Source organism: Neoarius graeffei, chromosome 14, assembly GCF_027579695.1.
Source record: "Neoarius graeffei isolate fNeoGra1 chromosome 14, fNeoGra1.pri, whole genome shotgun sequence".
Taxonomy (NCBI): Eukaryota; Metazoa; Chordata; class Actinopteri; order Siluriformes; family Ariidae; genus Neoarius; species Neoarius graeffei.
In genome coordinates, this window is record NC_083582.1 from 13,257,077 (window position 1) to 13,271,050 (window position 13,974).

General features: G+C 46.9%; 1 protein-coding gene across 1 annotated transcript in view; it reads right to left on the reverse strand.

Moving 5' to 3' along the window:
- Nucleotides 1–13,974, reverse strand: part of oplah (5-oxoprolinase, ATP-hydrolysing) — a 63,518-nt gene that overhangs the window by 17,316 nt on the left and 32,228 nt on the right. Inside the window, exons 9-11 of the mRNA XM_060938742.1 lie at nucleotides 2,012–2,322; nucleotides 1,657–1,769; nucleotides 1,331–1,501 (exon numbers count right to left, since the gene is read on the reverse strand). Coding sequence (XP_060794725.1) covers nucleotides 1,331–1,501; nucleotides 1,657–1,769; nucleotides 2,012–2,322 — 595 coding nt within the window. The remainder of the gene's footprint in view (nucleotides 1–1,330; nucleotides 1,502–1,656; nucleotides 1,770–2,011; nucleotides 2,323–13,974) is intronic.

The following is a 13,974-nucleotide window of genomic DNA, read 5'->3' on the forward strand; positions in this document are numbered from 1 at the left end:
GGGCCTTTGTGGTAGAGTGGCCAGAAAAAAAGCCATTGCTTAAGAAAACACATTTGGAGTTTGCCCAACCGCATGTGGCAGACTCCCCAAACACATGGAAGAAGATTCTCTGGTCAGATGAGACTAAAATTGATCTTTTTGGCCATCATGGGAAATGCCATATGTGGTACAAACCCAACACCCTGAGAACACCATTCCTACAGTGAAGCATGGTGGTGGCAGCATCATGCTGTGGGAATATTTTTCATCTGCAGGGATAGGAAAGCTGGTCAGGACTGAAGGAAAGATGGATGGCACTAAATACAGTGCAATTCTGGAGGAAAACCTGTTTGAGTCAGCCAGAGGTTTGAGACTGGGATGAAGGTTCACATTCCAGCAGGACAATGACCCTCAACATACTGCTAAAGCTACACTAGATTAGCTTGACTTCAGAACTTGACGATTGCTGTACACCAACACAACCCATCTAATTTGAATGAATTGGAGCAGTTTTACCTTGAGGAATGGGCAAAAATCCCAGTAGCTAAATGCGCTAAACTAATAGAGACATACCCCAAGAGACTTGCAGCTGTAATTGCAGCAAAAGGTGGCTCTACAAAGTATTGACTTGGGGGGGTATACCTATGCACACTCCAGATTTCTGGGTTTTTTTTCATCTTAATTATTGTTTGTGTCACAATAAAACAACAATTTTCACCTTTAAATTTGTAGGTATGTTGTGTAAATCAAATGGTGTTAACCCCCCCCCCAAAAAAAATGCATTTTAATTCTAGCTTGTAATCCAACAAAACAGGACAAACACAAAGGGGGATGAATACTTTTGTAAGACACTGTATTTCAATATTTTTTTTTGCCAAATTACACATTTTCTTTACTTTTTTTTTTAAAATTACAGTTAAAATTTAAAACATAAACTGATCTAGATTTTTTTTTTGCCAAATTACAAGTTTCTTCACTTTTTTCTAATTACAAAAAAGATACAAATTACAGCAAAAATCTGAAAGTGTTTGTCAAATTATATCCTATGCTGTAATATAACCAAATACAAATATTTTAGCAATCAGACCCCCCCCCCCATTTTTGCCAATTGCTTTCCAGGACAAAACAATCCAAACACTTCAACAAATTTTGCCTAGTTATATTAACTCCATAAATAGTGTGCCTATTTCTTGCCCATTTTCTAACCACTGGTTATGAAATCAGCAATGAAAATTTTATTTTTGTAATTATTTTGTGAAATTATGATATTTCATGCCATATTTTCATTTCTCCCATACTCAGTTCCTGCTCTGATCTCTCACAGCTCAGAACGTTTTGACGTACTCAGTACCTGTTGAATCCACGTTTGTGCAGTGTGTTGTGGCAGCGCTGCGAGAGTTGCTGGATCCGGCAGTCGAGCTCCGAGTAAGAGTGTGTGTTATACTGCAGAGAACACGGCTCCTGAACCTCCTCTACGACATCCGCTAGAGCCAAACCATACGCTGATAACACTCCGCTGTACCTACAGAGAGAGAGCTTTGCACTCTGTGTGTGATATGAACGTGGATATTTCCATGTTCCATGAAGTCAAGTTAAAATGCTACTTTTAACACTTTCAATCTTATTTCTCAGTAAATAAGGATGTGTCCATGTAACACACTAAGAGTGAGGTCGTACTTGTGTATATAGACGGTTTTCATGCCCAACGTTCGTGCGATGGCACAGGCGTGTTGCCCGCCTGCTCCTCCAAAACACGCCAACGTGTGCTGAGACGTATCATGGCCCTTTGCCTGCAAACAGAGAAACTTATGTTCCATTGATTTGCTCGCTCACTGATTTTACCTGTTGATCAGACTGAATATTCTCCACAAGGGGGCGCTTGTGTAGCACAGATTAATACAAAAGTATTAAATGGACACTAACAAATACAACAATTGTCCACTAGAGGGTGCAACAAGTCTAAATTTTCCAGTTTCCAACTTAAGATGACAAAATTACACGACAGAAACTGTTCCAATCGTTTTTTTTTTACCTGTGTCAGTGCTCTGATTGGCCGACACATTGCTTCATTTGCAACTCTGATGAATCCCATCGCAACCTCCTCCACAGTCATTTCTGATTTGTCACTTTTTGACACGTCACTATTTGTGTGATTGTCTCCATCACATTGTGATTGGTTGCTCGAGAGGTAGTGGTTGATCTCTTTGGTGAGCTTCTGGAAATGGCTCATGGTTTCATCTATGGAGAGAGGCTCGTTCTCTTCAGGACCAAAGATGTGAGGGAAAAACGAAGGGAGGAGACGGCCAAGGGCTAAATTCGCATCTGTAACTGTGAGAGGACCCCCTGTAGGGCAAAAGAACATATTACACAGAATTACTGTAGTACAGAGCTAAAGGATTGATTGATTGATCAACACGATCTCATGAACATTACTTGGAGGGACTGATCTGGGGACGAGAGATTGGGGATCTAGTCTTGTTCTTGAAAAACCAGCCTTGCTCTTCACTTGAGTTTTGGGAAACTTGTTCTGGTATGGGATTTTGGTTTTGGCAAACTGGTCTTGGTCTTGTTTGGATTTTGAAGGACTGGTCTTGCTTTGAGTCATAAGAGTCTGGTCTTGGTCTTGAGGGTCTGGTCTTGAGGGTCCGGTCTTTGTTGAACTAATAATCCGTCGACGATTCCTAGTATCCGAGTAGTTCGTTCCTTCCAGTCACATCTGATGATGGGCTTGTTGGTGGCTGATTAGCCCGATTCTAGCTTTGAAAACTCAGGGGCATTGGTGGGACTGAAAGGTCGGTGATGGTTGGGGTTGTGCCTCTTTCTCTTTTCTGTGCTGTCGCTTGGTTTCCAGATTCATTCTTCTGTTCGCTTCAAAGAATTGCGTCCCTGTACGGATGATGTTTCACCACTCGGTACACTGTCTAGCTGCTTCCTCCCAGGTCTCAGGGTCTATGTTAGTTGCCTTGAGGGTCTGCTTCAACTGGTCTTTATAACGTAGCATGGGGCGGCCCCTGGGGGGCTTCCCTGTGCTCAGCTCGCCCAAGAGGATCCTCCTGGGGAGTCTTGTTTTGTCCATGTGGGCCACGTGACCTAACCACTGAAGACAATGTTTCATGATAGTCACTTCTATGCCGGTTGCCCTGGCTCTTTTGAGGACTGTGATGTTGGTGATGTAGTCCTCCGAGCTGATGTTGAGGATGGTGTGGAGCTTCTTCTGATGGAACTGTTCCAGCTTCTTCAGGTCTCTAATAACTAATAGTTATTATTGTCTAGCTGCTTCCTCCCAGGTCTTATCAGGTTATTCTTAGGTCAGAAGTAATAATAATAATAATAATCTCATTATCTCTAGCCTCTTTATCCTGTTCTACAGGGTCGCAGGCAAGCTGGAGCCTATCCCAGCTGACTATGGGCAAAAGGCGGGGTACACCCTGGACAAGTCGCCAGGTCATCACAGGGCCAACACATAGACACAGACAACCATTCACACTCACATTCACACCTACGGTCAATTTAGAGTCACCAGTTAACCTAACCTGCATGTCTTTGGACTGTGGGGGAAACCGGAGCACCCAGAGGAAACCCACGCGGACACAGGGAGAACATGCAAACTCCGCATAGAAAGGCCCTCGCCGGCCACAGGGCTCGAACCCGGACCTTCTTGCTGTGAGGCGACAGCGCTAACCACTACACCACCGTGCCGCCCCAATAATAATAATGATAATAATAATAACAAAGTATTTATTTCATTGGATAAAAATGCATATCAGATGTTACAAGATGTTTGGTCAGAGACAAAAAATTAGCACCCTGGTATAATGATGACACTCGCACATTAAAACAGACCACTCGAAAATTGGAACGTAAATGGCGTCAAACAAAATTGGTAGTGTTCAAATTAGCGTGGAAGGAGAGCTTCCTGAAGTATAGAAAAGCTCTTAGTGCTGCGAGATCAACATATCTCTCCTCCCTAATAGAAAATAACAAAAATCATCATAGATTCCTATTGAATACTGTAGCAAAATTAACCAGGAATAAGTTCACTATAGACACATGCACACCTGCAGTATGTAATAGTAATGATTTCATGAATTTTTTTAATGACAAAATTGAGAATATCCGACAAAAAATTCAAACTACTAAATTAAGGTCAGACAATGTAAGTGACCTTGTAGTTAACCATATACTGTAACTGTATCAGATCATCAATTAGAATGTTTTACTCCCTGTGGCAGCGGGGGCATGGCCAAGCAGCAGTCTGTGAATGGAGGGCGGAGTCAGCGAAGGTAAGTGGCTAGGTCATTATACCTGATGTCAATTTGTGTGTGCGTGTGTGTGTGTGTTTGTTGCAGGGATGGAGTATAAAGGGAGGGGGAGAGGAGAGAAGGCGGGTGACCACAGCACTTGTGTGAATGAGTGTGTGTGTGAGCGAGTGAAAGAAAGAAAGAAAGAAAAAAGAAAGAAAGAAAGCTGAAAAGCTCAATAAAAGTGAGTGTGTAAACGCCGTGCTTCTGTGCTCCACCCACATCGGGGATTACTACAGTGGTGCCGAAACCCGGGACGCACGCACAGAAGGAAACCGCCCCATGGAGTCCTCCCCGTTCAAAGAGCTCATCCTTGGCCTAGCTGCCGCCCAGCGGAACTAGCATCAAGAGCTGATCACCCTCCGGAAGGAGCAGCAGCAGCGCTTTGAAGCCTTGATGCTGGCCCAGCAGGAAGATCGCCAGGTGTTCCGGCACCGACTCACGTCAGCAGGGCCGCCGGCCGCCCCTGCCGCCACCCTCACGAAGATGGGACCGCAGGACGATCCGGAAGCGTTCCTCGCTCTCTTTGAGCAAACAGCCGAGGTGTGGGGGTGGCCGCTGGAGCAGCGTGCGGCGCACCTCCTCCCGCTCCTATCTGGCGAGGCGCAGCTCGCAGCGCAGCAGTTCCCTGCTGACAGCCGGCTGGTTTATGCGGACCTGAGCAAGGCCATCCTGCAGCGGCTCGGCCGCTCCCCGGAGCAACACCGTCAGCGCTTCCGTACGCTGACACTGGAGGGGGTCGGCCGGCCGTTTGCATTCGGCCAGCAACTCCAGGACGCCTGCTGGTGGTGGTTGAGGGCGGAAGACCGCGACACAGAGGAGATCATCGATCGGGTGGCACTGGAGCAGTTTATCTCTCAACTTCCGGAAGGAACGGCGGAATGGGTCCAGTGTCACCGCCCGGCGTCGCTGGAACGAGCCATCAAGCTGGCGGAGGACCATCTGGAGGCGGCTCTGACGGCAGGCAGACGAGGCGCCTCCCCTCGCTTCTCTTCCCCTTCTCTCTCTCCCTCTCTCTCTCCTGTCTCTGGTCCCCCTCCCCACCCCGTTCCCCTACCACGAAGGCGGCGGCTGGCCCGTCCCCAGCCGGCCCGTCGCACCCGTGGTGTCCTCCCCTCTCCCTCTTCTGTGTCTGTGTTGTCTCCCCCTCAGGTGAGTGACACCCATAACACCAGTGCAGAGGGAAAGCCTGGGCCGGTGTGCTGGCACGTCGGGGAATCGGAGCATCTCCCGAATCAGAGCCCCGCAAGGGAGGTGGGGGCTGTCATCCGGATCCCCGATGCGCCAGAAACCACCCCCGATCGGGCCGGAGCATATCGCGTACCGGTGAGTATTCAAGGGGGTACATATCACGCTTTGGTGGATTCCGGTTGTAATCAGACCTCAATTCACCAATGCCTGGTGCAAGGTGAGGCATTGGGGGGAGCACAAGTGGTGAAGGTGTTGTGTGTGCATGGGGATGTTCACCATTACCCTCTAGTGTCTGTGCACATTCTATTCCAGGGCCAAACGCATAAGATGAAGGCGGCGGTTAATCCTCGTCTTACCCACTCGTTGATCTTGGGTACTGATTGGCTGGGATTTAAAGAATTAATGGAGTATTTAACATGCAGTGGGTCCTGCCCTAGTAGGTCACGGGAAGATCCTGGTGTGGCATTGGCTGGAGAAGCTGTCACAGAGCCTTCCGTGTCAACACCGCGATGGAGTGAGGAGCAGCCCGCTCCTCCTCCCTCTCTCGGGGATTCTCTTGGGGATTTCCCGTTAGAGCAGTCGCGAGACGAGACGAGACTCTGCGGCATGCGTTTGACCAAGTGAGAGTAATCGATGGTCAAACTCTTCAGCCAAGTGCGGCACCAACCTTCCCCTATTTTGCCATTATTAAAGATAGATTGTACCGAGTGGCGCAGGACACTCAAACCAAGGAATGAGTAACCCAGTTGTTAATCCCAAAAAGCCGTAGAGAACTCGTATTCCATGCGGCTCACTTTAATCCCATGGCGGGACACTTGGGGCAAGACAAAACACTAGCCCGAATAATGGCCCGGTTCTATTGTGGTGTGCGGCGTGCCGTGAATGCCAATTAGTAAATCCCGCGGCCACTCCAAAAGCGCCCTTGTGCTCTCTTCCTCTAATCGAGACCCCGTTTGAGCGAATTGGGATGGATCTCGTCGGGCCATTAGATCGGTCAACATGGGGATATCGCTTTATTTTAGTTCTGGTGGACTATGCAACGCGATATCCGGAGGCAGTGCCTCTCCACAATATCTCAGCACGCAGTATTGCGGAAGCGCTCTTCCGCGTTATCTCCCGGGTCGGGATTCCGAAAGAAATCCTGACAGACCAAGGCACCTCGTTTATGTCACACACACTGCGCGAGCTGTATGGGTTACTGGGGATTAAGTCCATCCGCACCAGTGTATATCACCCACAAACGGATGGATTAGTAGAGCGATTCAACCAGACACTCAAAAACATAATCCGGAAATTCGTTAGTGAAGATGCGCGTAATTGGGATAAATGGCTCGAACCCCTGTTGTTCGCAGTATGAGAGGTCCCACAAGCCTCCACAAGGTTTTCTCCCTTCAAATTATTATATGGGCGTAAGCCGCATGGCATTCTGGATGTGCTGCGGGAAAATTGGGAGGAGGGACCTTCACAGAGTAAAAATGAAATCCAGTACGTTCTTGACCTGCGCGCAAAACTCCACACCCTCACGCAATTAACCCAGGAGAATTTACGACAGGCACAAGAACGTCAAAGCCGACTGTATGACAGGGGCACGCGCCTTAGAGAATTCATGCCGGGAGAAAAAGTATTCGTATTATTGCCCACGTCGAGTTCTAAATTAGTCGCCAAGTGGCAAGGGCCCTTCGAGGTCACACGGCGAGTCGGGGACATCGACTATGAGGTAAAGCGAATGGATAGGGGCAGGGCACTGCAAGTCTACCACCTCAACCTTTTAAAACGCTGGAATGAGGGGGTCCCTGTGGCGTTGGCGTCGGTAGTCCCAGAGAAGGCGGAGCTGGGGCCGGAGGTAAAAAGGATAACATCGCGGGCCACTCCGGTCCCTTGTGGAGACCACCTCTCGCCGACCCAACTCACGGAGGTAGCCAGGTTGCAGAAGGAATTTTCCGACGTGTTCTCGCCCCTTCCGGGCCATACCCACCTCATAGAACACCACATCGAAACGCCCCCGGGGGTGGTAGTGCATAGCCGCCCTTACCACTTGCCTGAACACAAGAAAAAGGTGGTTCAGGATGAACTCAAGGCCATGCTCGAAATGGGCATAATCGAGGAGTCCCACAGCGACTGGAGCAGCCCAGTGGTCCTGGTTCCCAAGACTGATGGGTCGGTCTGGTTCTGTGTGGACTATAGAAAGGTCAACGCGGTGTCTAAATTTGATGCGTACCCAATGCCTCGCATTGATGAGTTGCTTGATCGGTTAGGCGCTGCTCGCTTTTATTCGACACTGGATCTAACCAAGGGATATTGGCAGATCCCCTTGACTCCTCTATCCCGAGAGAAAACGGGCTTTTCCATACCGTTTGGGTTACACCAATTTGTCATGCTCCCCTTTGGGTTGTTTGGGGCGCCCGCTACGTTCCAGCGGCTTATGGACAGGGTCCTCCGCCCTCATGCTGCCTACGCGGCCGCCTATCTAGATGACATAATCATCTACAGTCATGATTGGCCGCGGCACTTGGAACACCTGAGGGCTGTTCTAAAGTCGCTGAGGCGAGCGGGCCTCACAGCTAACCCGAAGAAGTGTGCGATTAGGCGGGTGGAAGTACGGTATCTGGGGTTCCACTTGGGTCATGGGCAGGTGCGTCCCCAAATTAACAAGACTGCAGCGATTGCGGCCTGCCCGAGACCCAAGACCAAAAAGGAGGTGAGGCGGTTCTTGGGGCTGGCTGGCTATTATCGTAGGTATACCTAACTATTCAGACGTCACCAGCCCGCTAACTGACCTCACTAAAAAGGGGGCTCCAGATCCGGTCCAGTGGACGGAGCAATGCCAACAGGCCTTCTCGGAGGTAAAAGCTGCACTGTGTGGGGGGCCACTTTTACACTCCCCTGACTTCTCTCTCCCCTTTATTTTGCAGACTGATGCATCGGACAGAGGGCTGGGGGCCGTTTTGTCCCAGGAGGTGGAGGGTGAGAAGCGCCCAGTGCTGTACATCAGCCGAAAGCTGTCGATGCGCGAGAGCAAGTACAGCACAATTGAAAAAGAGTGTTTTGCCATCAAGTGGGCGGTCCTCGCCCTCCGATACTACCTGCTGGGGCGCCCCTCCAGTGGCTCCACCGCATGAAGGATGCCAATGCGTGGATCACCCATTGGTATCTCGCTCTCCAGCCATTCAAGTTCGAGGTGATCCACAGGCCGGGGGCACAGATGGTGGCGGGGGAGTCAGCTGCAGGCCGGATGGCTCCCCGGCCTGAGTCGGGCGGTGGGGGTATGTGGCAGCTGGGGCGTGGCCAAGCAGCAGTCTGTGAATGGAGGGTGGAGTCAGGGAAGGTAAGTGGCTAGGTCATTACACCTGATGTCAATTTGTGTGTGCGTGTGTGTGTGTGTTTGTTGCAGGGATGGAGTATAAAGGGAGGGGGAGAGGAGAGAAGGCGGGTGACCACAGCACTTGTGTGAATGAGTGTGTGTGTGTGTGTGTGTGTGTGTGTGTGTGTGTGTGTGTGTGTGTGTGTGTGTGAGCGAGTGAAAGAAAGAAAGCTGAAAAGCTCAATAAAAGTGAGTGTGTAAACACGAACTCTCGCCTGCCGTGCTTCTGTGCTCCACCCACATCAGGGATTACTACACTCCCCTTAAAGAAACTGAATTACTTTCATTATTCTCGGCATCAAAAGCCTCAACTTGCGTACTAGATCCCTTACCTACACGTCTATTCAAACAGATAATACCTGAAGTAATTGAACTGCTTCTAAAAATAATAAATTCTTCTCTCACGATTGGCTATGTACCCATGTACCCAAATCCTTTGAATTAGCAGTTATCAAACCCCTGATTAAAAAAACCTGACCTTGATCCCTGTCAGCTGTCCAATTATAGGCAAATATCAAACCTCCCCTTTATCTCCAAGATCCTTGAAAAAGCTGTGGCACAGCAGTTATGCTCATATTTACATAGGAATAACATCCATGCAATGTATCGGTCAGGATTTAGACCTAATCATAGCACAGAGACAGCTCTGGTTAAAGTAGTAAACGACCTACTGTTGGCGTCTGATCAGGGCTGTGTCTCGCTACTTGTGTTGCTTGACCTTAGTGCAGCATTTGATACCATTGATCATTCCATTCTTCTGGATAGACTAGAAAATGTTGTGGGAGTTAAGGAAACGGCCCTCTCCTGGCTCAGCTCTTATTTAACTGATCGTTATCAGTATGTTGATATAAATGGTGATATTTCTAGACGTACTGAGGTAAAGTTTGGTTTTCCACAAGGTTCTGTCTTGGGTCCACTGCTTTTTTCTTTATATATGTTACCTCTGGGTGATATTATTTGTAAACATTGTATTAGTTTCCACTGTTATGCTGATGACACACAGTTGTATGTTTCTGCAAAACCTGATGACAGACACCAGCTTAATAGAATTGAGGAATGTGTTAAGAACATTAGACACTGGATGCTTATTAATTTCCTTCTGCTTAACTCTGACAAGACTGAAGTACTTGTACTAGGACCACATACAGCTAGAAGTAAGTTTTCTGATTACACAGTAACTCTGGATGGCCTTTCTGTTTCTTCACATGCAGCAGTAAAAGATCTCGGTGTGATTATTGACCCCAGTCTTTCATTCGAAACTCATATTGATAACATTACCCGGATAGCTTTCTTTCATCTCAGAAATATTGCAAAGATAAGAAATTTAATATCACTACATGGCGCGGAAAAACTAGTTCATGCTTTTGTTACCTCCAGGTTGGATTATTGTAAGGCCTTACTGTCTGGATGTTCCAATAAGTGCATAAACAAGCTCCAGTTAGTTCAAAATGCAGCAGCAAGAGTCCTTACTAGAACTAGAAAATATGACCACATCACCCCTGTCTTATCCACACTGCATTGGTTCCCAATCAAATTTCATATTGATTATAAAATACTACTATTGACCTTTAAAGCACTAAATGGTCTCGCACCACAGTACCTGAGTGAACTTCTGCTCCCCTATGACCCACCACACCTACTTAGATCAAAAGATGTAGGCTATCTGCTGGTACCTCGTATAGTGAAGGCTACATCAGTGGGCAGAGCCTTTTCTTACAAAGCCCCACAGTTATGGAACAGCCTTCCAAGTAATGTTCGGGAATCAGACACAGTCTCAGCATTTAAGTCTAGGCTGAAAACATATCTGTTTAGTCAAGCCTTTTCTTAATGGTGTTTATGAGGTAAAGGTGTAGATCTGGAGGGTCCTCAGACATAGTGTTTTGGTATAGTGGGATGTATGGATGCTGTCAGTCCCCACTCGCTTGCTCACTCGAGTTTGTTGACGGTGTAGTGGCTGGCTGCCTTATGTTCCAGGGCTCCCTCATGTCTGTGTTACCTTCTGGCTCTCCCTTTTAGTTATGCTGTCATAGTTAGTTGCCAGAGTCCCTGCTTGTACTCCGTGCAATATGTATACTGTTCCTACTTATTCAGGTGACATTGGGCATACCTAACAACCTGTGTTTTCTCTCCCTCTCTTTCTCTCCCCCCCCAAATCTGTCCCTCTGAGTTACATGGAGTCAACAGGAAATCTTTTGGTGGAGAGGGTGGAGACCTCGACTGGCTCTCGTAGCCTGCAGGGAATTGGCCGTCAGACATTCTGTCGCATGTCCCAGACCCGGTGAAATGTAATTGAATTGTCTTGGCCAGCCTTAAGGGTCCCATCTGCATCCCATCATTGCTGAGGAGTGTGCTCCCATCACCCAATCAAGCATCCAGCCAGAGCAGGTCATGATATTTCACACACACATCACATTATCTCTAGCCGCTTTATCCTTCTACAGGGTCGCAGGCAAGCTGGAGCCTATCCCAGCTAACTACGGGCGAAAGGCGGGGTACACCCTGGACAAGTCGCCAGGTCATCACAGGGCTGACACATAGACACAGACAACCACTCACACTCACATTCACACCTACGGTCAATTTAGAGTCACCAGTTAACCTAACCTGCATGTCTTTGGACTGTGGGGGAAACCGGAGCACCCGGAGGAAACCCACGCGGACACGGGGAGAACATGCAAACTCCGCACAGAAAGGCCCTCGCCGGCCCCGGGGCTCGAACCCAGGACCTTCTTGCTGTGAGGCGACAGCGCTAACCACTACACCACCGTGCCGCCGTCATGATATTTTTTAACCATATTAACATGCCATTGTTCTGTATTATGCCTGATGTCAGGACTCTCATCTCTGCGAGCCTACCACACAGATTTAATACTTGTGTCATTTTTAGGGCATACCTAACAACCTGTGTTTTCTCTCCCTCCCCCCCAAATCTGTCCCTCTGAGTTACATGTCGGTCCTGGGATCGAGATGCTGACCTCTTCTGCTCCTCGGACCTGCTTGATCCATCCTGGTGCCCTGTGTCTGGTTGGAGTCTCATTGCATCGCTCCTGTGGATGATTGCCCCATGAGGACAGTTGAAAGTTACACCTGGAGGACACTCTGGACTCTTACAGTAATGCTTTTATGGCTGAGGACTACAGTTGACTTGCTAACTTTAGGACTGCAGTTGTCATGAACAGTTTTGCACTCAAGTTTCCATCAATGAAGAGTTACAACATCAACAAAACTGTCTTCATGTTAAAACTATTAATATTATAGTCATGCTGTCTGTTGTTGCCCAAATGAGGATGGGTTCCCTTTTGAGTCTGGTTCCTCTCGAGGTTTCTTCCTCATGTCATCTGAGGGAGTTTTTCCTTGCCACCGTCGCCACAGGCTTGCTCATTGGGGATAGATTAGGGATAAAATTAGCTCATGTTTTAAGTCGTTCAAACTCTGTAAAGCTGCTTTGCGACAATGTTTATTGTTAAAAGCGCTATACAAATAAACTTGACTACAAACTAAGATAAATAAAAAAGATAAATGTGCAATAATTACAATATTTACAATTATGAAAAATACTACAAAATCTAGGGGCGGCACAGTGGTGTAGTGGTTAGCACTGGTGCCTCACAGCAAGAAGGTCCTGGGTTTGAGCCCAGTGGCTGGTCAGGACCTTTCTGTGTGGAGTTTGCATGCTGTCTGTGTGGGTTTCCTCCGGGTGCTCCGGTTTCCCCCACAGTCCAAAGGCATGCAGGTAAGGCTAATTGGTGGCTCTAAATTGACCGTAGGTGTGAATGGTTGTCTGTGTGTATGTGTCAGCCCTGCGATGACCTGGTGACTTGTCCAGGGTGTACCCTACCTCTTGCCCATAGTCAGCTGGAATAGGCTCCAGCTTGCCTGCGACCCTGTAGGACAGGATAAGTGGCTACAGATAATGGATGGATAGATGGACTACAAAATCTAAAAAATTATTTAGCTAAATTATATTTAAATATTAACCTATTAAAATTATCCTCAAAATGTTCAGTGTTTAACTTTGGTCTTACACAGGTTCTATTTCTAAGGCACTCAGATGATTCTTTATAAGTAGTGAGGAAGCTATGTAAAGGATGGTATCTATTTTGGTTTTATTAAAGCTCCAAGATGTTAAAGCTAGTTGATGTATAACGTTTCTCTTTTAAATCTTTTTAAAAAGCATTGAACAACAGTAAGATCTGAAACACTAGCAGCGTAAACTGGAAGGCCGTATGATATTTTCGGGAGAACTATTGCATTAAAAAGATGATCTACTTCATCTTGCATGTAACCTTCTTTGCGCAGACTTTAATTACAAATAGGAATTTGTTAGCTTCATACAGCTTTTCCTTAACATGAACACTAAATTTACAGTTATTCTGAAAAGTTACTCCTAAAATAGGCATTCTATGATGCTGCCTGATGTTATACAACATAGAAAAACATTACCTTTCTTGCATAGAACTAATTCCTTACATTTAGTGGTGTTACAATGCATGGTTTTCCATAAACTTTTGTCGAGCTGTATCAGATTTATCTGGCATGGCAAATTTCTTGACACAGAAACTAAAATAATAGAGTCAACTGCATATTTAGTAAGACATATTTCCTTATGTAGGCATATCAGATGCTCGCTGGTCGTGCTGTGAAAATTGTATATGCAGACGCTCATCTATATTTCCAAATCTGTCATTGCTTAACTCTTCAATATTTTCTATCATGAATACTATCATTAAAAAGCTTATAATCTCTGCTTTCAAAATAAATTTCTCTCGTTAAGATCTTTTCAGTACTTTGAGAGTAACGGCAGGTTGAAGTTGATACAACAAAGTACATTCTCTGCTTGCGTGACGTCGGGAAACTGCTGGTGCTTTTCTTTTTGAGTCATGGGAAAGCGGTCAGGCTCTCTCTCTTCTGTTCAGTTTCCCACTGGATTACTCATGAATATCAATCAGATAACGTTTATAGGGATATTCTCTTGCTCTCACTGTTTCTGATGAAGGATTCAGCAAAATTTTCCATCTGCTAGTTTTGATGTTATGCTTCACAGGAGACTTGGAAGTGAGTTTTCATAGCTTTACCTACAGTGGGGCAAAAAAGTATTTAGTCAACCACCAATTGTGCAAGTTCTCCCACTTAAAAAGATGA